The following is a 27834-nucleotide window of genomic DNA, read 5'->3' as shown; positions in this document are numbered from 1 at the left end:
AACTGTGCAGCTCTGCAACTGCATCCTGGCCCATCCTCACCCTTCTGCCCCCAACCCTCACCTCCTTGTACCCCCAATATGTTTTTCCCAATTAAAAAAATTTATATAAATACAACTTTATTTCTTCCTCATGGTAATCTATTTAAGGTGGTATTAAAATCCTTCTGAGGTTCAGAAAAGAGGTGTTATTTACTTGCCAAAGTACACAAATTCAGCAAATGCCAACAATGAAATGTAAATTTGGACTCCCTTTGGTTTCAAAGCTCATTCATCTAGTGTCGGAAGTCCTCTCAGCACTAATTCCCTTTCCTGACACCTTAACAAACTCAACAGCCATGCTGTTCTGAATCAGGTATATGACCTTTGAGAGCTACTTTGGCTCCTGGACACTGGATAATGGTGGCTTCCTCTGGCTAACTGAGGCCAAAGAACTGGGCAAGTGTGACAGAAATATGGGGTTGTATTGACCATTGAGAGTGATATAAAAAAAAGAAAGCATATTCTCTCCTTTTAAGCACAATGGAACATAAGAAATTTAAGTTTATGATATAGAAAACATTTTTCTGAAAGAAGAAATTACATGCAGAGGAAGACTTCTCCATCTACCCATGTGGGTAGGGTAGCAGAGAGAGTCAACTGAAGCTGAAGAAAGCACAGAACCAAAATCATCTTCAAATTCTTGTATCTAACAAGCTCTGTATCCAGCCAAGAAACCAAAAGACGTATTGCATTGGGGAAATCTATTGCCAAGGATCTCTCCAGAGTGCTAAAGAGTAACATTTTCAGTTTAAAGACTAAAGTCTGCCTGATCCAAGCCATAGTATTTTTCAGCTGCTATGTATACATCTGAAAGTTGAACAATGAATAAGAAGACCAAATAATTTATGTTTTTGAATGGTGGTAATGGTGAAAAACATTGACTATATCATGGACTGCCAAAATAACAAACAAATTTGTCTTGAAGGAAGTGCAACCAAATGCTCCTTAGAGGCAAAGACGGTAAAACTTGTCTCACATAGTTTGAACATGTTATTAAGAGTGTTCAGGTCTTGGAAAAAGACACCAGGCTGGTATAAGTAGAGGGTCAGCGAAAGAGAGGAAGACCTTCAACAATATAGATTAACACAGTGACTGAAACAATAATGGGATTGAGCATGGAGAAGATTTTGAGGATAGTGCAAGGTTTTAATCTGTTGTTCATAGGATCACTTTTAATCATGTAATATAAGGTCAGGGAATTTTCCATAAGGTGAGTCATAACCTCTTCACTAGAATTTTCTTTTGAGAGAAAAAACAGGCAGTCATTCTGAGATCTCTACACTTAGGAGGTAGATAAAAGGCAGTGTACTTTATCATTTCATGAATATCATTAAGATATAATTTTTGTCCCAAATTATAAACTATCATATCAAGAAGTGGCTGGGGAATGGAGGGTTTGACCAGGTAGGTGATAGTGCAAGAAATGGTGATGGAGCAGGGAAAGGGAAGAGACAAGACACACGTGTTTGGGGGAGAGGAGGGCAGTGAATGTATTGGTTATATCTGTAAGAGAAGTGGTTTTTATCTGCTTGGTAAAATGCTTGTCTGTCAGATATCGTTCTAAAACTAAGCATACAAATTAAGACAGACTAGGAAGAAGGATTGGCCATCCACTTCCAAAATATAACAGGCTTTCGAAAACCCTATGCAGAACACAACTTAGAGTAGACTAACAGATATGGCAACTGAGCACTCAAATTTAGAAACACAAAAGAGGAGGAACAGCAGTAAGAAAACAACCTAGTGATTGGTACATGGAATGTGAGAAGCATGAATGTTGGAAAACTAAACATTGTTAACACAGAAATGGAAAGCATAAATATTAACATATTAGGTATTAGCGAAGTGAGATGAATTGGCACGGGACATTTTGAATCAGACAATCATATGAGCTATTGTGCTGGAGACGAAATGGTGAGTAAAAACACGGTCACTTTCATAGTTAAAAAGGCCATGTCTAGATCCATCTTGAAATACAATATTGTGAGTGACAGGATAATATCCATACACATACAAGGAAGACCTGTTAATACCACTATCATTCACATTTATGCACCAAAGACTAGAGCCCAAGAGGAGGAAATAGATGATTTCTACCAACTGTTGCAGTCAGAAATTGATTGAAAATGTAACCAAGATGCATTCATAATAATGGTGACTAGGTTGGGAACCAGGAAGAAGCATCAGAAGTCAGAAAATATGAACTTGGTGACAGAAATGAGGATGGGAATAGAATAATAGAATTCTGCACAGTCAACGATTTATTAATAATAAATACTTTTCATAAGAAACATAGACATGGGCTATGCACATGGATTTCACTTGATGGGATTACATCTGTGGAAGAAATGTTTGGAGAAGTTGAATATCATCAGTGAAAACCAGGCCAGGTACTGATTGTGGAACAGGCCATAAACTACTCATATGCAAATTCAAATTAAATCTAAAGAAAGTTAAGTCATATCCACAGGAATCAAAATTTGTCTTGAGTCTCTTCCTCCTTAATTAAAAAACCAACTCAGGAATAGGTTTGAGGCCTTGAACGCTATTGAATGAAGACCAGATGAGCTGTGGGAGAATATCATTCATGAAGAATGCAAAAAGTCATTACAAAGAAGGAAGAAGAAGAAAAGACCAAAATGAATGTCAGAAGAAACTCTGAATATTGCACTAGAGTGTTGAGAAGCCAAAGCAAAGGGAAGAAATCAAGAAGTTAAAGAGCTGAATAAAATATTTCAAAGGGCAGATCAGGAAGGCAAAGAAAACTATTATAATGAAATGCGCAAGGAGCTGGAGTTAGAAAATCAAAAGGGCTGAACTCACTCAGAATTTCTTAAGCCGAAGGAAAAGAAGAACAAATTCAAGCTGTGAGTTGCAATGCTTAAGGATGCTATGCACAGAATATTGAATAATTCAGGAAGCATTAAAAGAAGATGGAAGGAATATACAGAGTCGTTGTACCAAAAAGAAGTGGCTGACAGAAGAATTTCAAGAAACAGCATATGATCAAGAGGCAATGGTGAAGGAGGAAGTGCAGGCTGCTCTCAAGGACTCGGCAAAAATTAAAGCCCCAGGAATTGATGGAATAACAATTGACGTATTTCAACAGTTGCTGCCCTGGATGAGCTCACCAAGTTGTGTTGTGCCAAGAAATCTGGAGGACAACTACTTGACCAACTGACTGGAAGAGATGCATATTTATTCCCATTCCAAAAAGGGGATAAGTGTGACAGAGTGTGGAAACTATAAAACAATAGCACTAATATCACACACTAGCAAAATCCTGTTGAAGATCATCCAGAAATGACTGGGATAGTACATGGACAGAGAACTACCAGAAATACAAGCTAGGAGCCCCCGGCCGGGACCCGGAGGGATGCAGAGCGGTGGTGGCGACGACGGCGGCGGCGACAACGACGTCTGTGGCTTTAAGAGCGCGCCCGAAGCCCGGGATCCAGCGGGGCCGACCCGTGCCACTGCGCACCCCCGCGGAGCCGAGCCTGGAGCTGGCAGGACGGAGCAGCCTGCAGCCGGACTGTTGAGAACTAGACCTCTGTTTGAAGGTCCCTCCTCTGAAGACATCACCAGTGTGTGGAGCCTGCCCCACACCTACCTCCTGCCAAACCACGGCCTTTACTTGCGTCTTCCGGTGTTTCCCGTGCGACCCGTCCTGTGGGAGTGCCTCGTGGGCTGCCCCGGAGTTCACCCCACAATCAGCGGCACCAATGGTGAAGATGACGAGATCCAAGACTTTCCAGGCGTATTTGCCCTCCTGCCACCGGACCTACAGCTGCATTCATTGCAGAGCTCACTTGGCCAATCACGATGAACTCATTTCCAAGTCGTTCCAAGGAAGTCAAGGACGTGCATACCTCTTTAATTCAGTAGTTAATGTGGGCTGTGGGCCCGCAGAAGAGCGAGTGTTGCTAACAGGACTGCATGCAGTTGCAGACATTTACTGTGAAAACTGCAAAACCACTCTGGGCTGGAAATATGAACACGCCTTTGAAAGCAGCCAGAAGTATAAAGAAGGCAAATACATCATTGAGTTAGCACACATGATCAAGGACAATGGCTGGGACTGATTGGAGAAGCTCCCCCCCAACCCCAGTGTCCACGTGAATGCCATCCAACTGAACATTCTACCCAAGCGCGAGAGAGTGACTGAACACTTGGTTCCATCCATTTAGAGGCCTTGCCATCTGGGGCATCTTCCCACACTGATGACATCTTTCTGGTGACCGGCCTCTAAATCACTGTCTCTCTGTCTCTTTGCTTTGTATCTGTTTGTGAGTTGATCCTGGCTTCTCTCTCTGTTCTAGTGTTGGCTCAAAATAAAACAACAAAAGGAAAAAAAAAAGAAATACAAGCTAGGTTTAAAAGAGGTTTGGCACTATTATTGCCATTATAGAGACATTATTGTCAATGTCAGATGGATCTTAGCAGAAAGCAGTGAGTACCAGAGGAATCTGTGTTTCGTTGACTGTGCAAAGGCATTTGACTGTGTGGATCACAACAAATTGTGGCTAACCTTGAGGAAAATGGAAATCCCAGAACACTTGATTATGCTTATGCAAAACCTATACTTGGGCCAAGAAACAGTCTTCAGAACAGAGCAAGGAAACACTGCATGATTCAAAATCAGGAAAGGAGTATGTTAGGGATGCACCCTGTCTCCATACATTTTCAATCTATATGCAGAACAGATCATTCAGGGGACTGGGCTTTATGAGGAGGAATGTAGCATCAGGATCTGAGGAAGACTTATCAACAAACTACAATATACAGATGACAAAACCTTGCTTGCTGAAACTGAAGAAGACTAGAAGCGCTTGCTGCATAAGATCAAGGACTGTCATCTTCAATATGGATTGAAGCTTAACATCAAGAAGACAAAGATTCTCACCTTGGACCAATTGGCAGCACCATGATAGAGGAAGAAGAGATTGAGGTTGTTAATAATTACAGCTTGTTCGGCTCCATAATCAACACTCTTGGCACCAGCAGTCAGGAAATCAAAAGACAAATTGCATTGGGAAACTCTGCTTTCAGGGATCTCTCCAGAGTGTTGAAAAGCAACGATGTCAATCTAAAGACTAAGGTGTGCCTAATCCAGGCCATGGTCTTCAAAATTACTTTCTATGCATCAGAGAGCTGGGCAGTGACTAAGGATGACAGAAGAAAAATGGATATCTTCGAATTGTGGTACTGGAGAAGAGTCTTGAACATACCCTGAACTGCCCAGAAAACAAATATGTCTCTCTTGGATAGGGTGAAACCAGGTCTCTCCTTAGAGGCTAAAATCTTGAAGCTCTGTCTCACACACTTTGGGCATGTGGCCAGGAGAGACCAGTCCTTGGAGAAGGACAACATGCTTGGAAGGTTGGAGAGACAACATAGAAGATCCCCAGTGATGGATTGATACAGTGACTGGGGCAATGACAATTGTGTCAGAATTAGTGAGACTGGCTCAGGACAGGGTAGGACAGGTTCAGAGTTGCTGTGCATAGCGTTGTTATGGGTCACAGGTGACTCGATGGCACATAACAATAACAACAACAATTATATCATGATAGTTCTGTTGATCTAGTGGCAGGGAGCTCTGCTGCAATCCTGAAGGCACAGGGTTTGAGGCCATCAGCTGCTCCACAGGAGAAGGATGGGCAGTCTCCTTCCACGCAAATAAATGCCTCTGAAAATCTGTTGGAGGGTCAGCTATGGGTTGGTTCCAACTTTAAGGTACACACAACAACAATTATATCATAAAAGGTGCACTTGTGGCCCAATAGCCAAAGTACTCAGATGCTAACTGGAAGGTCAGTGGTTTGAACCCACCAGCTTCTCTGCAGGAGAAAGATGAGGCAGTCTACTTTGGTAAAGATTTACAGCCTTGGCAACCTTATGGGTACTTCTACTCTATTCTACAGGGTCCCTATGAGTCAGTGGTAGTTGATTTGTTTATCAGTTTAGTGATATCTTAGAAGAGCTATAAAAGATGTCAACATGTGGTCTTTCAAATGTCATTATCTTGGGTAGTTGGACCCTGGTGGCCTAGTGGTAAGGAGCTACACTACCCACTCAAAGGAATGTGGTTTGACTCTGTGGAGAAAGATGAACAATCTTCTCCCATGCAGTTTACAGCCTCTGAAAACTTGCTAGAAGGTCAGCTATGAATTGTACCAGTTGAACTGATCTGGGAGTCTACACCCTTATAAAGAATGTGTTTGCTCCCCAACATTTCTCTTTTATGAAAACTCAGTTTATTTGTTTATTTTTTTAGCTGCAAGAGTCCCTAGTGAAATCCATTTCACTACCTGAAGTGGAGGAAGCAGAGAGAGAGAGAGAGAGAGAGCTCATATCAATGACTGAAAGTTACAAGATCCCACCGTGTGTGTGTGTGTGTGTGTGTGTGTGTGTGTGTGTGTGAGAGAGAGAGAGAGAGAGAGAGAGAGAGAGAGAGAGAGTGTGTTTGGGGGAGGGGATAGAATAGAGGTCTGCATTTCAGTGCACAACCCTAAACCTACCATGACTTCCTGGGGGAAAAACTGGGATTCTCATCATGGTATGTGTATTTATTAGATGCCTTTGGATTAGCCTAGCCCAGGACTCTAATGAAATGTGTTCAAACACTAGGAGTCGAGGTTAGATAAAGTAGAACTTAACTCCAACCTTTTCTAAAAGCTTTCACATCTTCTTGGATTTCTGGGGCTGCCTTCTGCACAAATTTGGTTTTCCCCTCCTTGAGTTCTGACAGCATGAAAGGACAGTGACCCCTGGCTAGAGATGGAGAGTCTATGAAAAGGTAACAGAGTAAGTGGAGATTAATTTCTAGCCATAAACTCAATTTAACAGTGATTACTGAGACCTCCTCTACGTTCAAGCCCTATATTCTGTCCTAGGTTGGTGGGAGTGATACATATTGAAGACATATTACACTAAATATTGATAGAGGAGGAAAGACAGAGGCTATTGAAGTCCAGAGTTGAAATTGTACAGGCTGAAGGTCTAGGCAGACTTCTAAGAGGAGGTGATGCCTAAGCTAAGTAGTCAAGACAAGGTATGAGATACTTATGTAAAAGGTAGAGGAGAGAGTTGACTGAAGTTAAAGAAAATATAGAAACAAAGTCATAGAAGCTTAAGAAGATAAGGTTGATTCAGGCAGTTTTAGGAAGTTTTATCATAACTAGAGTATAGCATATGAGGGACATGAGAGTGACACTGTTTTTCACTGAAACAGATCCCAGTTATCTTTATCAGGCCAGTTAATCTTCCCTTAATATTTTTCACATGATCCCTCCTAATTTTTAGACAATGATGGCCAACATAATTTGAAACCTTGTGTCCCAATTTTTCCAAGATTTAGAAAATCTTCCCATTTACCAGTAATGTCTTCACTTCCTCCAGCTTTAGTTGCTTCAAAGTGGATTTGAGAACAGGTTGGTCCTTGGGTTGCCAGGATGGGACAGCGTCCAACACCAAACAGGAATTGGTGAGTCTTAACCACTTTGCCCAGGAAGTTTGTGGGGACCCGAAAAAGTACTGGGCAGCACCCTAGCAACAGAGCCACTGCCATCTTGAGCCTGACGTTCTGTGGAAGGTGTAAAAGAGATGAGATTCAATCATGAGGTTCTTACTAAAGCAGAGTCATTTCTGCCCTAAATCCTTTGCCTGTAGTTTTCTACTTAATATGTGCTGTATTCACTAGTTCAAGAACTTTCTCCCAACATTAAAAAACACCAACAGGATGTCAGAGGAGGTAATAAGAAACTGACTATTATTCAGAGGTAGAGAAAATAATCTCAGCTGTTGTTGTTGTTGTTATGTGCTGTTGGGTCGCTTGCGACTCATAGCGACCCTATGTACAACAGCCCTAAACTCTGCTCCGTCCTGTGCCAATCGCACTGTCTCTGACACTCCCATCCCAATTAACCCAGTCACTGAATCAATCCACCCCACAGAGGGCCTTCTCCTCCTGCGCTGTCCCTCCACCCTCCCAAGCACGATGTCCTTCTCCAAGGACCGGTCTCTCCTCACAACATGTCCAAAGTATGTTAGATGGAGCCTCAGAATCCTTGCCTCTAAGGAGCTACCCGGTTTAACCCTTTCCAGGATGAATCTGTTTGTTTCCCTAGCAGTCCATGGCATTCTCAATACTCTTCTCCAGCACCACAGCTCAAAGGCATCAATTCTCCTTCTATCCTCCTTGGTCCTTGTCCAACTCTCTGATGCATAACAAGTGATTGCGAAGACCATGGCCTATATCAGATGCACCTTAGTCTCCAGAGAGACCCATTGCTCTTCAGTACTTTGGAGAGGTCCCTAAATCTCAGCTAGAGGTCAGGAAATCTGGACTCTAACCCAGATTCTGTCACATACCCCTTTAATGACAGTGAAAATCATTGAAATATGTTAGTGTGTGGCAATATGGGAGTTGATAGTCTATCATTCCTTTAGACAACATTTAAGACCACAGATTAAAAAACAAACAAACAACCAAAACTGGCTTTCCAAGGTTCCTGAGGCTTGGCCCATACTATTTCCTGAACAGACCCAGCCAGAGGAAGGAGAAGGAGCTGGAGATTACAAGCACCAGTTTATGGAGATTCATAGAACAGAAAGAAAGAGGAAGCTTTAGACTATAGATTCGTGTGCTCTTACACTGGTATATTGCTGTCTGTGAGTTTATTTTGGGCTTGAAAATAGGTGTTTTTTTTAATAAAACAAACAAACCCACAATCAAACAGATGGATAACTATCAATGCGTATGGTGTCTCACGAGGGGGAAGCGTGGGAGCAGCAGGACAAGGATATGCAGGGGGGAAACGACAGGGTCACACAATTTGGTAGGTGGAGGGAGTGGGTAAAGGAAATGAGAAAGATTTGTTGGGGACCTGCAAAACAGTGTAATGATGGGCATAGTTCAATGGTGACTAATTTTATAAAACACAACATATGGGAATGAAACACAATATAAATGAAGAAAACTGTGAAACACGATGTACATTAATTTTGTATGCAAACCAACACAAAATAATTTAAAAAAATGTTTGAGCGGGGAATAGCACAGATAAAGGAGAAAGCAAAAGTAGAGCCCCATGAAGGTAGAAGACAGGCAAGGAGCAGTTATGAGAGGAGAGAAAAGAGACAGAGGTCATAAAAAAAGCAATCAAGTTGTACATAATAGGTGCTCAATAAATTTTAATTTGGCAGTAAATCAATGCCTAAATAGGGATTTGAATGGAATAAGGAGGAGAATAGGGGATGCTACAGAGGAAAAGAAAATGAGAAAAGCAGAGAAAGGGCAAGGTTATGTATGCTAGTGGTGGAGTTGGAAGAAATTTAGGGAGAGAAGGAAAGCAATGCCAGGGGAAAGGAAGGAATAGAAATGACAACAGAAAGGAAGAGGAATACTAATCCAGAATGACAGGAAAAGAGAATAATAAGAAACTGGGGATAAGGAAAAGTCTGAGACAAAAGAGAGAGATATTAAATGACACAGATATCGAACGACAGAGAAGAGAGATAGTCTGCCAGAGAAAAAAGACAGAAACAAAGGGAGGAACAGAGGAATATAAATGTAGAAAAGGAGAGACATATAAAGAGAAGCAGAAGAGGTACCCATTAGGAAGCAGAGGAGGAGTATTAAAGTAGACAGACAAAAATAACTATTTTAACAAAAAGAAATGAACAGAAGGAAAGTGAGAGGCAAGGCTAGAGGTAGACACAGATAAGCAAAGAGATGCAAAAAGAGCACAAGGAAGTGTCAAGATGTCCTGAAGACTCAGAAAACTAGGGATAGAAGAAAAAAATGAGAGAGAGAGAGAGAGAGAGAGAGAGAGAGAAAGAAAAAGAAGAAGAAGAAGAAGAAGAAGACTAAGATGACGATGATGAAGACAATGATGACAAAGACGACACAGAAGGATTGAGAAGAGGAGAAAAGCTAAGAGTTAGAGAAAATCACTGCCAGGCAAAAAGATAATAAAGAAATGGGGTCAGAAATTGCAGAGGACAAAGAAGAGTTAGAGGAAGAGAAGCATTATTCAGGTCCATTAGAAGGTGGTACAGTTCTGGTGCATCTCCTGAATTATATCATTGAAGTCTTGTTACAATTACATGAACTTCTACAGATTTCCTGGAAACTGAACCTGCAACTCTTGGTTTTTTGTAGAAAACAGTTACTAAAAGTACAAAGAGGAGAGAGTAGAGAAAAATGGCAAAACTTAATAATACGGATATGTTGTTGTTGTTGTTGTTGTTGTTATGTGCCATCGAGTTGCTTGCAACTCATAGCGACCCTATGTACAACAGCCCTAAACTCTGCCCTGTCCTGTGCCAATCGCACTGTCTCTGACACTCCCATCCCAATTATCCCAGTCACTGAATCAATCCACCCCATAGAGGGCCTTCTCCTCCTGCGCTGTCCCTCCACCCTCCCAAGCATGATGTCCTTCTCCAAGGACCGGTCTCTCCTCACAACATGTCCAAAGTATGTTAGATGGAGCCTCAGAATCCTTGCCTCTAAGGAGCTACCCGGTTTAACCCTTTCCAGGACAAATCTGTTTGTTTCCCTAGCAGTCCATGGCATTCTCAATACTCTTCTCCAGCACCACAGCTCAAAGGCATCAATTCTCCTTCTATCCTCCTTGGTCATTGTCCAACTCTTTGATGCATAACAAGTGACTGCAAAGACCATGGCCTGTATCAGACGCACCTTAGTCTCCAGAGAGACACCATTGCTCTTCAGTACTTTGGAGAGGTCCAGAAAAGCAGACTTTCCCATGGCAATACGCCTTTTAATATCCTGGCTACTGGTGCCAAGAGTGTTGACTGTGAAGCCAAACAAACTAAAGCTGTGAACAATCTCAATCTCTTCACCATCCATCCTGATGCTGCCAATTGGTCCAGTGGTGAGAATCTTTGTCTTCTTGACATTGAGCCTCAATCCATATTGGAGGCTGCAGTCCTTGACCCTCTGCAGCAAGCATTTCAGGTCCTCCTCAGTTTCAGCAAGCAGGGTTGTGTCATCTGCATAACGCAGATTGTTGATAGATCTTCCACCAATCCTGATGCCGCATTTCTCCTCATCGAGCCCAGCCTCGTGGATGATCTCTTCTGCATACAGGTTGAAAAAGTATGGTGATAGGACACATCCCTGGCGTACGCCCTTCCCAATTTTGAACCGTGCAGTGTTCCCTTGCTCTGTTCTGAAGACTGATCAAGTGTTCTGGGATTCCCATTCTCAGAGTCAGTCACAGTTTGTTATGGTCCACGCAGTCAAGCGCCTTTGCATAATCAATGTAACACAGATAGACATTCCTCTGGTATTCCCTGCTTTCAGCTAAGATCCATCTAACATCAGCTACAAAATCCCTAGTACCACGATCCGTTCTAAACCCAAAAATAATGGTGGCTAAATCATGTTGGAAATTAGTATGGGAGAGTGGGTTCAGATACACAGAGAAGGACAGAACAAGAGGAATAAACAAAATGAAACAAAAAGACAAATTGAAGAACTATCTTCAAAATGCAAGACAATGTGAGGGACAGGACAATGGGATAGATATGAGGTAAAAACATGTAACAACACCTCTAGTATATAGGGTCTTATGTTGTGAAGGACAAATGTACAAGAAGCACTTGTAGCCTAATCTCCTTACAAGCTCTCTCACTTCCTGATCTCAAAGATTAAGTACTCTCCCTCTAATTCACAAAGTAATTTCTTCCCTTTGTTGTATCAGAGTATCACATGCACACTGGTCGAGCTGATATGTAGCCATAGTATATAAATCCTGAAATTAGTGAAAGCAGAAGATCACTGAAAGAAATTTTAAAAATAACCCATATTAAGCCTTTTTAAAAAAATTAAGTTCCTGATACATAGTTAAGTTTTAAATGAATGTTAGCTTTTTCCAATTCTAGCTCCTCAACTCCCTTGTTAGGTATCCTTGGACAAGTCACTTCCCTTCTCTGGATCTCAGTTTTTATTATCTGTCAAACTTGACAGATGGTGCTTACCTCACATGATGGGTAATTAATTTGATCCAATGTCTAACTAGTATCTAGATATAGGAATTTTCCTTCTGTACCAAAAGAAGTGCCTGCAAAGGCTAAAGAACTCAGGGTTGAACCTGCACACCACAGATAAAAGTTCTCAGCTGTTATCACCATTAGAGTCTGACCACTCCCAAGTCTGAGAGTAGGGCGTGGAAGAGAAGAGGAGCCTCTTCCTGGAATTGCCTCTTAGTAATTGGCTGGAGGGATGAATGACCCAAGGAGGAGTAAATAAGAAAATTGCTCCTGTAAATTTCTTTAACTAGCATTAACACTGGCAATACTAATAATATCATAGAGACTTGTAGGAAAGAAACATTCCAATATTAGGAGTAAAATCCATGGTATTTTAGCATCTATTCTCATGTGTAGAATTAGAACTAGTTTCATCATTTGGCAATGGTATTTTTAGGGTCTGAGCAAAATAAAAACTCCAGTTTTCCTAGTTCTAGTTCAAGATTCTCCTCTTCTGAGATGCCTTTATTGAATTTTTTCCTCTCTCTTTACCTGAGCATCTTTGAGATATATGAGGAAAAATAATTTAAAAGCACTTCTAGTTGTAGGGCCTTACATTGTTGTGTACCCATAACATCTGAGATCTGTTTCTATTCCATCCCACTACTTACCATAAGGTGAAATGAGTAAAATGAAATTTAAAAATTAATAATTTTAGATAAAGTACAGGCTCTGGAGTCAGACTGATAATGTTGTTACCATCAAGACAACAATGACACCTAACAGCCCTTTGAATAACAGATCTGACCCTTGCCCTATTCTACAGCATCCTTATCATCTCTGATATGCTCAAGCCCATTGTTGTGGTCATTGTGTCAATTCATCTTGTTGAGAGTATTTTCTAGTCCTTGGAGAAGGACTTCATGCTGGGAAGTAGAGGATGAGAGGAAGATCACTCAACTTGGAAAAGACTGCTGTGCATTAGTATCTAATAATACTTTATACTAGGAACTGCACTACCAACTCAAAGACAGATACATGGTTTGGATCCACCAGCTGCTCCATGGACAGTCTCCTCCCTTGTGATGTATAGTTTTCAAAAACCCGAGGGGTCAACTATGAGTCAGTTCCTACTTGATGGCATATGTTGTTGTTGTTGTTATGTGCTGTCTAGTCACTTATGACTCATAGAGGCCTTATGTACAACCATTCTGAAGCCTGCCTTGTCCTGCGCCAATCTCACTGACTCTGATACACCTACCCCCATTGCCCTAGTAACTGTGTAAATCCATTTCATCTGGAGTCTTTTTCTTCTGTGCTGTGCCTCCACCTTTCTGAGCATGATATCCTTTTCTAAGGATCAGTCAGTCTGTCTTGGCCACATGCCCAAAGTAGGTGAGACAGAGCTTCAAAATCCTAGCCTCCAAGGAAAAACTTGGTTTCACCATCTCCAAGACAGACGTATTTGTTTTCTTGGCAGTCTATGGTACCTGGCCAACTGACTGAAAGGGATCTATATTTATTTTCATTTAAAAAAAAGGTGACTTAACAGAGTGTGGAAATTATTGTACAGTATCACTCATATCACGCTCAAGCAAAATCCTGCTGATGATTATCCAGAAATGACCGGAATATTGACAGAGAGCTACCAGAAGTACAAGCTGGGTTTAGAAGAGATCATGGCACTAAAGACATTATTGCCAATTTCAGATAGTTCTTGGCAGAAAGCAAAGAGTACCAGAGAAATGTCTGTGTTTAATTAACTATCCTGTGTGGATCACAATAAATTGTGGTTAACCTTGAGGAGAATGGGAATCCCAGAACACTTGATTATGCTTATGCAAAACCTAAACTTGGACCATGAAGCAGTCTTCAGAACAGAGCAGGGAAACACTGCGTGGTCAGGAAGGGAATTTATCAGGGATGAGTCCTGTCTCTCTCTATGATGGCATAACAGTATTATTTTTATAAAGGGAGCTCTGATGGCAATGAGTTTTTCATCAGGCTATAAATCAGAGAAAGAAGGACTTGGTTCTGACTTGATGGTACTCACCAACGGCAACAAGTACAGAAAGTATTATTTTCTGGTAATGATTTGTGTATTGTTGTTGTTGCTATGTGCCGTCAAGTCGCTTGCAACTCATAGCAACCCTATGTACAGCAGCCCTAAACTCTGTTCTGTCCTGTGCCAACCTCACTCTCTCTGATACACCCATCTTGATTACCCCACTCACTGAATCAATCCACCTTATAGAGGGTCTTCCCTTCCTGCGCTGTCCCTCCACTCTTCCAAGTATGATGTCACTTTACAAGGACTGGTCCCTCCTTACAACATGTCCAAAGTATGTCAGACTAAGCCTTAGAATCCTTGCCTCCAAGGAGCAGCTCGGTTTTCTCGAAAATACAGATAATAATAGGGAAATCCAACATAATAGAGATGAGAATATTTAGTATGATAATCCATATAAAATGTATGTAGAGTGCTTGTCTTAGAGTTAAATGTTGAATAAATACTAACTATTAAATATTTTTGAGAGAGCTCTGGTGGCCTAGAGGGTAAGGAGCTGTGTTGCCAACTCAAAGGCAGGAAATTCAAATCCACAAGTTGCCCCATGGGGAAAAAATGAGCAGTCTCCTCCAGATTGATTTATTTAGCCTGATGGCAATGAGTTTAACTATTATTTTTATAAAGACTTTCTGGTGGAATACTGCATTATATATTATATTGCACTGCTAACAGAAAGTTCATCAGTTTGAATCCACCAACTGCTCTATAGGCAAAAGATTTATAGTCTCATAAACCTGAAGAAGGGTTGTTGAGTTGGAATCAGCTCTATTTCGGTGGGTTTATTGTTTTTATATCTTCTATGTAGAGAAATTGAAGGTACAAACATGCTTACACTCATCGTTTTTGAGTTGGTATAGATTCATAGCTGACCTCCAGCATGTTTTCAAACAGTGAATTACACAGAAGGAGACAGCCTATCTTTCTCCTGTTCTTCCATTGAGCAACTTGTGGATTTGAACTGCCATAGAAGCACTGCCTTTGGGTTAGCAATGCAACTACCTATGGAGTATGTTCCAGAACTCCCCAGAAAGTAAAAGAAAATATGAAAAATTAAATATCTGATTCTAACCAAATTTTTCGTTATTGTATGTGAACTTGGGCTCTGTACTTTCCTTCTCTGAGCAATAATTTTTTCACAGATATTGAACTAGAAAATTGCATAGATCCCATCTGATTCTGATAGCTAAATAATCACAGAGCAGTTACTATGCCTGCTGTAAATACTTCACATGCATTTATTTTCTTAGTTCTCAGTATTATGTTCTGAGAAAGAGACACTAATACAAATTCTATCTTAAATGCGTGAAACTGGGGTCCCAGAATATTGGTCTAGGATCACAGAATACATAATTACCAAACCCTTTTTAATCTAGGCCAGATGGTTCCTGAGCTGTTATGGATTTGAAATTCAAATAGTACTACATATTTTCTTGACTGAGAGTTTCCACAGCCCGAGTTTGCAAGAGCCGTGGACTCCAGGCGTTTATCCCCTCTGCTGTTTATGAGTCTCTTTGAGGACATTTAATTTTGAACCATGACAAATACCTTTACTAAAGGAACATATTTCTAACTGAAGTAGAATTTCGGATATTGCTAAACATTTCTCATTTAAGGGAGCTCTGGTGGCCTATTGGTAAGGAGTTAAGTTAAGCTGACAACGCAAAGACATGCAATTTGAATCCATCAGCTGCTCTGAAGGAGAAAGATGGGCAGTCTCCTCCTATTCTGTTTACACTCTCTGAAAACCCAAAAGATTGGCTATGTGTCAGTTCCAACTCAATGGCACATAACAAAACCACAACATTCATTCTGTCTTTTAATAACATGCATACCCACTGTATGGTAATAATCAGTAAGGGCCGTTTATCTATGTTTTCACCCAAATAGATGAGAGTGGAATTTTAGGCCAAGTGGCACATTGATAAAAAAATTTTCCCTGCATGTCATGGATTGGATTGTGTCCCACATCCTCCTCTTCTCACAGCAAAGTCTGTCAACTTGGTTACGTTATGATTCTCAATATTGTGCCAGTTATATAATGATATAATTATTCCATGATGTGCTTTGATTTAATCAATCAGTTCTAAGAGGATAGAGGTGAAGAACAATAAATGACACAGTTGAGCCTCTACATCTTGTGGTTCCCAGCCTTTATCCTATAATAGACAAAATGCTAGTCAATAAGCCTTTTATTTTAAGAACTACCTTCCCTCTGTAACTTGATTTGTGCCACTGTTAGAACCTCTACTTGGAACATTATTGCTTTTAATTTTTGACTCATGTACCTTTAGTACCTGTTAGTTAAATTTGTGTCTTCTAGGCTATAACAGTTCCATGATGCATCTTCAGGGATATGAACATGTATGGCTAAGCACAATTGATAACAGTGCATCTAAATTCCAAAATCAATCTCCATAATAGTCTATGTGTTTCCTATTGCCAAAGGGGCCCTTTAGAGTAGTGAGAGAAGATCTTCACCCTGAAACCTACAGCGTCCCTTTTCAGCAGGAAGTAGCTAAGAGAATATGCCGTCCCCCTTTTTCCTTATGAATCAAGGTGAAATCTCTCTCAGGGAGGAGTGATAGAGAATGGCAAAGTACACACTGACAAAGGAGATTAATCAGAACTGGTTTTGACAAGCACTGTGGCAATGGGACAATTAAAACAGACTTTCAAGGGGGGAAAGGAGAGGAACGAACTGGGGAGGGGGGTAGAGAAAACAGTGTAACAATGAATGAATGGAAATCCAAAATCTCTGTAAATGTTCATTAAAATTAATAAAATAAAATTTAAAAATAGGATAGAGGTGGATACAACACTCTTATTCAAGTCATAGCCCTGATCTGACATAGAAGGAGTTTCTCTGGTATGTGACTTGCATCACATTTTGTCTTACAAGAGTTAAAGGAAGAAATGAATAGAGAGTGAGGGACTTGACAGTCTACCATCAAGAATAAAAGAGCTGCTAGAGAAGCATGTCCCTTGAATCAATGTCTCTGCACTGAGAACTTTCTGAACTCAAGAGAAGATTCATATCAAGATATATGGGCATCTCCAAGGGATGCTGGTCAAACAGATGTTGAAAGGACAAAAATAAAATCTTCCTCAAGAGCTAGTATGATGGCCAAGTGGTAAGAAGTTATTCTGCCAATTGAAAGACACATGGTTCAAATCCACAAGATGCTTTGTGGAAAAAAGATAGGAAATCTTCCCCCATGTGATTTATAGCCTCTAAAAACCTGCTAGAGGTTAAAGTATGAGTTGGTTCCACATATCAACACTAAAAGAGCTGGCATACTGAATTTGGACTTCTAGCCTCCTAAACTTTGAGAGAATGAATTTCTGTTTATTAAAACTATATGCTTGTGGTATTTCTGTTATAGCAACACGAGATAAACTAGTCTTTAAAATCCTCTATTATGTTAGTACCCAGAAGGAACGACAACTCTATCCCAGTAAAGAGCCCCAAACCGTTCATGTCACCATTCCTTGTGCCCTTCTTTCTTTGTGGGCTTGCTTTGCAATAATCAGCTATGATGGAGAAGTGGTTACTTTTCAGAAGTTGGAAATGTGAGGCCTAACTTTCTTCCTTCTGCACTTCCCCCACTACTGAGTTATAGAATTTTAGATGCTAGAAATTGGAAAATCAGACACTCATAGAAATGGGGGGGAAAATTAGAAGACAACATCAAATTAGAAGAGGTTGAAAAAAATAATAACCAACCTGCCCTTTTTGCCCAATAATGAGTGACTTGCCTAGGATCCCACCGTGAATTAGAGTGAAGATGCAAAGTTTTTAGGGTATAGTGATCCTCTTTCATTTTCTCCTCTTAGTTTTAATGATCTCTTCCTAGCCAGTTAGTTGTTGCTACCATTCCCACATCCTCTCAATTCCCCCCCCACCCTGACCCCCTAGACTAATCCTTTCAACTGTGTGATCAGCCAAAAAAATGATGTATAAAAAAATAAAGGAATAGAGAATTGGAGGAAGAAATGTCAAAGTATCTTTCTGGGAAAAGAAGAAAATAGAGACAGAAATTCAAAGAGACTAAAAGAGGTGAGGAAAAAGACAGAAAGGAGGAGCAAGAGAAGTTGAGAAAGCAAGATACAGAGAGATCATAGAGGAAAGTAAAAAAGAGAAAGTGAGTGAGTGTCAGACAGATGAAGTGAGAGTAATCTTGAACACTAATCAACGGGGTGGGTGGAATGGAAGGAAGGACAGGAAAACAGAAAACAGAGAGAAACCAAAAGAGACACTGGAGTGGAAAAGGAAAAAAAAATAATAAAAGTTCCAAGATACAGATACAGAAAATGTCAGATCTAGTCAGACCAGGGAATCAGTATACAAAGAGCTCTGAGATGGGCAGGCAGACCAGAGATGGCATTGGACTGAAAGTAGCACTTACCTGTTGCCCTGCACTGAGGACGAACGAATGACAGGTTGTTGCTGTGGGTCAGGATTGGGCATTTATTCCTTCTCCTCTAGTTGAGCTCCACCCACCCCGCCTTTCTTTGGCCTGGCCCTGTATTGGCCCCAAAAGTATCTCAGGTCCCTGCAGGAGATAAAATACAGTGAAGTCTCTTTTTGCCTCTCCTCTCACTGAGAACTGACTTCTCTATCTTGATTCTCTTCTCTCTTTTTTATATATGGTAGTAGATAAGCTCACTAGGCTTTGGAATTAGGCTATCTCTCTATAGTTATGAGCAAAACTACTTTTCTAACTCTTGGTTTCCTCAACTTTATAAAATAGAAGCAATAAAACAGAGTTTTGTTCTTATGAGCTCTAACTCTTAGTTTCCATAAAGACTACATCATAGGATTTCCTTGACTATGTAACATCACGTATAGAAAGCACTTAGCATAATGTCTGGTCCAAGAAAATAACAGCCAATATTGATTGAGAACTTATAATGAAGGCCATTTCTTAAATTCTTTACATGGATTAATGTAGACCATCCTCAAAAGGACACTAAAACAAAGGTACTACCGTCCCCATGTTAGAGATGAAGAAACAGGGATGGCAAGGGAAAGTTATTTATCCACATTTACCTAAGAACCCCAGGCAGTACATAAACCCAATACATCTCTCTCAGAATAAAGAATTTAAAAACTCAAAGTTCCCGTTCTTTTCTTTCCTGTCACCTCTTTTTCTCATTTCTTCCCCATATCTTCTCAATCCTAGGACATCAGTTCTACCACATACCCAAGTAAGTCCATCTATGGAGCATATTATCATTAATTTATTTCTGTAACTAGCATCACGCTCTGCATATTGATCTGAAACTTTATTTTCCCCTGTTTGATCAAATACTAATATACCATGAAGACCTGACCACATAAGCTTATTTTCTTTAGTAAAATTATAATATTCCAAAGTTTGAACGTCATAGTTATTTGGTCATTTTATTAATTTATAGACGTTTAGGTTATTTACAGGGATTTTTTTAATTCACTTCATTAACAATAATGTTGCAATAAACATCTTTGGGTATATGAGAGAATGATTTCTATAGAGTAATATTGTTAAGAAAAAGAAAATGGAGAAATTCAATTTCATTACTTAGAGCAAGGCCAAGGGCCAACTGAAGAAATGGAAACAAGTCTAGGAGAGCCAAAATATGACCTGAAATATATCCACCTGAATTTAAAGACATTCCAAAAGTATATTTAACTCATTGAACACTAATGACTAAAGACCAGACAAATTGTAGGATGACATTAGGATATCATACATGTAAAAAGCAAAAGGTCACTAAAAGGACAGGAAAGAAAGAAAATAACAGAAAAGAATATTTATAGAGTAGCTTATACAAAAAATAATTCCCGAGTTAAAGGATATACAGACATAAAAAATTTAGAGAAGTTTACACTATAACTCTGCTAAAAATCTTTGTCAGTGATGTATGAGAGTGTGTGTACATCTGTTTTCTTCTAAACACACAAATATTAATAATTTGAATCAACATCTTGAAAAAAACCTTAATCAGATAAGTACTAGAAGAAGTTTCTCAGTATTGCTTTGATTTACCTGTTTTGGATTGTTTTCTTTGGGTTAGTAATACATTTAGAATATTTTCAATATTTTTTTTCTTGGTAATTTGTCTATTTCTTTTGTGATCTAGTCCTTCACTCATTTAAGGAATGTAGAAAAATAGATAAAGAGTCAGACTCATCCAATTTTTCTTAGTCAGCTATGTGGTTCTCTAAACTTCAGATTCTCCATCAGTAAATGGGACAATTATAGACTATAGGGTTGTTGTAAGACTAAAATATATTATTATTGTTGTGGTTTTTTTATGAAATTACAATAAAAATTTTTGTTCAGGTTTGGTCAGTACAGGTACCAGATATATTGGAGTCACAGAACCATATGCATTAACAGGATACAACAATTTATAAAAACTCAGCAACTATGCACACAATTTCTTAAACATTCAGTTACCTAAAGAGAAAATGCACAGATGTATGGTGGAAAAAACTGTTTTCTAACACAGAAACTACTACAGGACCCCATAAACAAGTCCAACTTTTAGTGAGAAAACTAGTGTAGTGGGCAAACTTGACAGTCATCAACCACATCTACTATAATAACTCTGACTGTTGCATAAGTATAATAACAGCAGGAATAAGAATGCCCTTACACAGCACGGGTTCTAGATATACACAGATTTATACACATCATTGTGTTATACCTTAAGAAAGATTTCCATTTACAACTTCACATTAACTCATAAAAATAACTTGACCCTGCACAAAATGTCTCTTTAGCAACATTCAAAGATTCAAAGTAATTAATTGGTACAATTTCCAAAGTGGCACAGGTATTGAAGCAAAAAAAAAAAAGGAAAAGAAAAAAAAAACAACACACACACCCACAAAAAAGGCAAATTGTGACAAAAGTATGCATTAATTTTCTGGACAGTATCCTTCCTCAAATTAAATGACACTGTATAAAAATTTGCTGGAAATATGTTACAAAACTGAACCCTGTACATTCACACTTGAGTCCAAACCATTCTGCACGTGGCGGGACCCCGCAGTTCTGTTACCCTTCCCGCTCACAGCTTTCTACTCTTGAGGGTCAGGATTGGAGTGTGTGTCATTTGAGTGGTGTGTGAGAGAGTTTTCACTGCCCGTGGGAGAGTCTACACTTTCATATCAAGCACTGAGTTGGTTTATGTAACTACTACCTCCTCTGCCAGTTCTCTCTTCAGAGCTATTGGAGGCCTTATTCCCATTCCCTGGAGAAGGAGGAGAGTCATCTTCAGCTGTGTTCCCCTCCCTATGAAGTCCAGACCCAGACGTCCTATGATGGAAGGAGCTGTTACTTGGTCCGTTAGCCAGGCGACTGCAGTCTTTCCCCGTGGCCTCTGCTTGTTTCACAGGCTCAGAAGCTGTAGTCCTGCTGGTACTGGGGTTGGAGGCTTGAGACCGCTGCTGTTGGTACTGAGCCAGCTGTTGACGCGTCTCTTTGAATTGTTGCTGAAGAACCAAAATGGTACTCTGCATGCCCTCCACTTCCTCGTCCAGTTGGATGATGAAGTCATTCAGCTCATCCTGACTGCTTTTAAGCTCCTCACTATATTTCTTCTGTAAAGCCAACTCAGCTTCCAGTAGTGCAATACGTCCCTGGGACAGCTGCCTTCTAAGCTCTTGGTTCTCCTGGATAAGCATTCGACACTTCGCCATTAATTTTTTGCCTGTTTGGCTATCAGGCGTAAACTTCCAGGAACTCAGTTCACTTTGGGCTTGTTCCAGTTTGTCTTTAGTCTGTTCCAGTTCACCTTTCATTTTTAGGAAAAACAAGTTGATCGCTGGGTCTACCATTGTTGATCTCAGTTGGGCAACGCTCGGCTGCTGGACTTGCTTGAGATACTGGATCTGAGTTGTACACTCTTGCATCTCTTGTTCCTTGGTTGCTCTGCGTGCAGACTCTTGTTGTTGCTGCTTCAGTTTTTCTTCAGATTCCCTTAAGCCAGTTACATCATTAGAATTAAGATCTGTGTACTTGCCCTGGAAAGCTTGCACATATGCTTCATACTTCATGCTTCCATCTTAGAATTAACTCATCTAGAGCCATAACTTTGAAGTCTGTTTCACTCAAGCGAACCTTTTTGGGAAGAGGTTCTTCGTTGGTCATCTTGAATCACACGCAGCCTTGGGGGCGCCGCGGCACCAATCGCCCCTCCAGCCAGCCCGCCCACCTGCCGGCGCGGGAGGAAGAGTCAAGCAGCGGCGGCCCGTGCGCTGTCCCGCGGCCGCCGGTATTGTTTTTTTTATTTTTTAGATTTTTTCCTTTTTAGTTATGTTGTTGTTGTTGTTGTTAAGTGTCATCGAGTCGCAGGCAACTCATAGCGACCCTATGAAGGAAAGTCCTCAACGCTTGGGTGTCTCTCATCCTCTCTCTAGGTTCATAGGGTTTCCGGATGCCACTCCTCCTTCAAATTTAGTTATATGAGACGTTTTAACAGTTTTATCACAAATTCTTTTGTGATATTTGTGATAGTTATTTTCATTCATTCATCTTCCTTCCTTCCTTCCTTCCTTCCTTTCCTTCCTTCCTTTTCTTTTCTTTTCTTTACAGTATGCCAGGAACTGTGCTAGGGACTGGGAATACAGCTGCATAGAATTGGACAGTATGGTGTACATAACCTTTTTTCAAAAACACAATAGCGAGGAGAAAAAAAATTAAATACTGTCTCCAGATCTTCTCTTTTAACTGGCCAATCATTTGTCAGTTTGGAAATTGAGGTTAAATATACTCATCCTTGGAAAATCTGCCTAATCCCGATGCTGTCCTCTGGCTGGACTCCTGCATCCCTTGGTAACTTGATATCACTTATCACACCATACTTTCCATGCCTTTTTATATTTTCTTCTATTATTTTATGTTTTCCTGTCATTTTACCTTCAGCAACTTATTTTAAAATAAAATTTTATTTTGTGATTGTATCTTTTACAGATAAGTTAGATTTTAATTCATTCATTGTTGCACATTTTACCCCATTGTCCTCCCTTCACCCTCCTCCAGTTCAAAAAACATTCATTGTTGCATAATTACCTACCTTCCCACTCCCCTAGTCCTCTTATTTTGGGCTGTTGTCATATGTATAATGCATAATCATATATTCATTTTAGACAGTTCTTTCTTTCATCTGTTCCAATACAATGGTCATTATGTATCCACTCTTATCCTATTCTCCTCCCAACAACCCATGTCAGACTGGCTTTATGACATTGGTGCTATGCAGTATTTGTCCTTTTGTAACTGGGATATTTCACTCAGCATGTTGTACTCCAGGGTCTCCCATATTGTGTGCTTTCAGCAGCATTTTAGTGGTTTTCATTCAGCAACTTATTTTATGCTTTCCTGTGTCATTTTACCTTCAGCAACTTGAAGACAGAGATATTGAACCTTCGCCATAAATGCATATTGCATTGAGCTTTTTTTTCTCTGCTTCTCTACCAATTCTGTTTGTACACAGGAGAGCAGCTGACGGTGAATCTTACCAAGCTTGATACCTTCCAAGCTGTTTTAAAGAAGTACATGAAGTTCCCTCTTGGTGTAAGGTGGCTAAGGTTTCGCAAGTTGTTGTGATAGTTGCTTACATTGAGCCTTCCTTTATTATTCCTGGAGAAGAGTATGACAGTGAGCAGATATTTTACCCAACATGACCTCTCTTTTGTGGCAAAATGTTCTTTTTTTCTCTTTGATTAGTGGTCTCATCTCCTTAGGAGGAAACATAGTCTCAGTGTCTCATCTCCTTATGCAGTGCAGAATCCCAGTCGCAGGTGCTCATGTGACACTCTTCAGTGCATGCTTCTCTGACTCTATTTTCCATACAGGCCATGGTTTTTGCAATCACTTGTTATGCATCAGAGAGTTGGACAATGACCAAGGAGGACAGAAGGAGAATTGATGCCTTTGAGCTGTGGTGCTGGAGAAGAGTATTGAGAATGCCATGGACTGCTAGGAAAACAAACAGATTTATCCTGCAAAGGGTTAAACCGGGTGGCTCCTTGGAGGCAAGGTTTCTGAGGCTCCATCTAACTTACTTTGGACATGTTGTGAGGAGAGACCGGTCCTTAGAGAGGGACATCATGCTTGGGAGGGTGGAGGGACAGCGCAGGAGAGGAAGGCCCTCTATGAGGTGGATTGATTCAGTGACTGGGATAATTGGGATGGGAGTGTCAGAGACAGTGTGATTGGCACAGGACAGAGCGGAGTTTAGGGCTGTTGTACATAGGGTCACTATGAGTCGCAGGCGACTCTACGGCACATAACAACAACAACAACATCTTTACTGATGTAGTCTATGTCTTAGGAGACACATGGTGTCCATTTTGACTCATGGTGACCCCTTTGTGCAGAAGAGAGAACTGCTCCAAAAGATTTTCAAAGAGTAAGATTGTCTTCAAGGCATCTGTGGGTATATTCACATTGCCCATATTTGCTTAGCAGTAAATTGCACCACCCAGGAACTACTACTTGGGACTTATTGTGGGATTTGATTTATTTTTGTATCCTCATTGTCAATTTGTGCATGAGTAGATGTTGAGGCAATTTTTTTTATTAATCTACTTCACTGATTAACTATTTCCATGCCATATTCAAATGTGTATAAGTAAATGAACAATTCAGAATATTATCTTTCAAATTTCTTAATTTCTTTCTAAAATACATATAATACTAGAACTTTTCCCCTTAAAATCTCTTGAAAGACATTTTTAAATAGCCAATTAATAGCATATCATGTGGTTATTTCAACTTTTACTTTGACTTTCCAGCAGTGGTGACCCTTTAAGTGTTTCAGCTTTTCACTTTGCAGTTTCAATTGCAATAATTGTCAAAATACTTAAGTGTTTGTTTGCATCTAAGACTATTTCCTTAGTATTGATTTTTGAAAATTTTAGTAGAAGTATAATTTATATGCCACAAAATCTATTTCAAGTGTATAATTAAATCATTGTTAGTGTATTTACAGCATTGTACAAATATTGTCAAATCTAATTTAGTGGATTTGTTTGTTTGTTTGGTTGGTTGGTTTTGAGTTTTTTTTTTTTTTAGAAATGGAATAAATAACTTGGTGAACTCTGGTGGCTTAGTGGAAAGAAGCTGCACTGCAATCCCAGAAGTGAGCAGTTCGAATCCTCCAGATGCTCTGCTGGAGAAGGAGGGACAGTTTCCTCCTGTGCCAGTCAGATCTGATTTGACGGTATACACACACACACAAAAAAAAAAATAATAAAAAAATAAATGGAATGACTTGATTAAAGAGTGAGAGTGCATTAAAGGGTTTTAACTCATATATAAATATTTTTCATAAAAACCCTTTCCAAAGGGTTAATGATGAGCCCAACTATTTGTCACAATTGATAGCTGAGGAACCTTCTTTTGGAACACTTTCTACAAGGCTGGCCTCACTATAAACACACCACTAATCTTTATATTCTTTACCTCTGGATCTTAAGTGGCCCTCAAAGATCAGCCTATATCCTCAAGATTCCAGATAACCATGTCCAAGGTGCACAGTGGTTCCTTTAAAACATACTTTGTTAGTTGTTTCTTGCCCAGAGGCCCAAAACGCAGTTTATTCTCCAGTTAGATTAAGGAAAGGGTGCTTGGAAAGTCTTATGTTTGAATCTTGGTGTGACCACTGATTACATAATACATATTACAATTAGGTTTTTGCCTTAAAATCTCTTGACCATCTAGGAAAATTAATTATTGTCTCTGTATCCTTATATAAATTGGAGAAATAATGCCTACCTTATAAAGACAATGTAAAGGAAGCAAGACTCACTCATTTACCCACCAATTGTTGTCCAGTCAGAACTGACACATAACTGACCCCTCAATGGGTTTCTGAGGTTATACATTGCACAAGAAGAGATTGTCCATAATTCTCCCTAGAAGTTGCTAGTAGATTCATACTACAAGACAGGTGTTGAATTTGAGTTAGACCCAAATTCCTATGAACTTGACCATCAGAATTCCCTACATGTGTCAAACTAAAAATCTCAAACTCATTATTGTGGAGATGGAGTTGACTCATAGCTGACCTCCAAGCAGGTTTTCAGAGGCTGTACATCACATGGGAGGAGATTGCCCATCTTTCTCCTGTACAGCTGTTTGTGGATTCAAACTGCCAGAGATATGCTACTTTTGGGTTAGCAGCATGAAGCTCTACCACTAGATCACCAGAGCATCCTGTATATGCGTTGTTGTTATTGTTGTTAAGTGCCATCATGTTGTTAAGTGACTCATAGTGACCCTATGAATGAAAGATCTGGACACTTGTATAACTCATCCTTTTTCCAGATTCATAGGGTTTTCGGGGACAAGCTATTTCAGAAGCAGATGCCACTCCTGCTTCCAAGCTTATTTTAATCAGAGAACTCCTCCAAACACTGTCCACCATGGGTAACTATTCTCACATTTGACACATCAGTGTCACAGTGTTCAGCTTCATAGAAACCACAAGTTATCTCTGTACAGCCAGTGGACAGACCAAGGCTGTACAACCTAGAAGAATGTTTGACCAAAAACAATTAAAAACAGGCCTGAGGGCCACGGATTAGAGTCACCAACCTTTGGCTTGGTAGCATCACTTTCTGTCCACTAGGCCAACTGATCTCTCGCTATTCTGTTTTTGTTAAGTGTTATCAAGACGTAGGTGACTCGCAGAGACCCTATGAATGAAAGACCAGGACACGTGTATAACTTTCATCTTTCTCCAGGTTCATAGGGTTTTCAGAGGCAAGCTATTCTGAAAGTGAATGTCACTACTGCTTCCAAGCTTGTTTTAAAGCCTACATGAGTAATAGAATAAATTAGGTTCAATGTGAGCTCTAGTAAACCTAATGCCAGTTCAAAGGTAGACAGTTCAAATCCACCAACTGTGCCAAAAAAAGAAGCATGATCTCCATCCATGTGATTTATAGCTTGTGAAAACCCACTGGAGGGTCAGTTTTTAATAGTTTCTGACTCGATGACACTAAACAAGATACAGATTCAAAGTGCCCTCTCGTGGAAATAAGCCTAAGGAAAAGAATTTCTCAAAATGTAGAAAACTTTACATTTCAAATTATTACAATATGATATTAAAATAATCATGTAGTAGAAAAAATGATAAAACATACGAGATCACAAAAGAAGAAATCTAAATCAAAAGGATAATATAAAAGGTAAAAAATTCTCATCTAGAGACCAAGATAATGGAAAGATAAAATATTTCCAAAAAATAGGGTTAAATATGTTTAAAGAAAGTTAAAGCACCCAGGTAGCAAAATGAGATATAAAAAAATTAAAATTTGATAAGCAGATTAAAAACGCTAATAAATACAGAAAGAACAGAATTGAAGACTAAAATAATTGAATTAGAAAATGTAAGGAATCTACAACAATGAATGAATGGAAATCCAAAGCCTCTGTAAATTTTCACTGAAATGAATAACAAATTTAAATTTTTTTAAAAAAGAATTAAGTTAAAGTAAGGATGGCAATGGATTTATAACTGCTCAAGCTAATAACACTATATCGTGGCATGGAAGAGGAATAGCAGAAATGTATCCACATTTACAACATTCTTCTTACCAAAACCATTTATGGAAAATAGGTACTGCATTGGAACATATATCTCTGGATTGGAAATGATGATATTGTTAATACTTCTAGCCTTAAGCTTAAAAGATTATAATGTTCAAAATTATTTGTTAT

At 39.7% G+C, this 27834-nt stretch overlaps 1 protein-coding gene and 2 pseudogenes across 1 annotated transcript in view; 1 reads left to right on the top strand and 2 right to left on the bottom strand.

Annotated features, from left to right (window-relative positions):
- The window catches only part of ALAS2 (aminolevulinate, delta-, synthase 2), a 73933-nt gene extending 55290 nt beyond the window's left edge, over positions 1-18643 (bottom strand). Inside the window, exons 1-3 of the mRNA XM_006898880.1 lie at positions 18520-18643; positions 7435-7627; positions 6709-6831 (exon numbers count right to left, since the gene is read on the bottom strand). Of these exons, the coding sequence (XP_006898942.1) occupies positions 6709-6831; positions 7435-7612 (301 nt within the window). The 5' untranslated portion in view covers positions 7613-7627; positions 18520-18643. The remainder of the gene's footprint in view (positions 1-6708; positions 6832-7434; positions 7628-18519) is intronic.
- On the top strand, positions 3765-4124 carry LOC102852868 (annotated as a pseudogene).
- Positions 18644-21086: 2443 nt separating the features above from the next.
- Positions 21087-22254, bottom strand: LOC102852460 (annotated as a pseudogene).
- Between the last annotated feature and the right edge of the window lie 5580 nt (positions 22255-27834).

This window comes from Elephantulus edwardii, unplaced genomic scaffold (genome assembly GCF_000299155.1).
Source record: "Elephantulus edwardii isolate Elephantulus edwardi_28Jun2011 unplaced genomic scaffold, EleEdw1.0 scaffold00239, whole genome shotgun sequence".
In the NCBI taxonomy this organism is placed as follows: Eukaryota; Metazoa; Chordata; class Mammalia; order Macroscelidea; family Macroscelididae; genus Elephantulus; species Elephantulus edwardii.
Note: the sequence above shows the minus strand (reverse complement) of the source record. Positions and strands in the feature narration are given on the sequence as shown.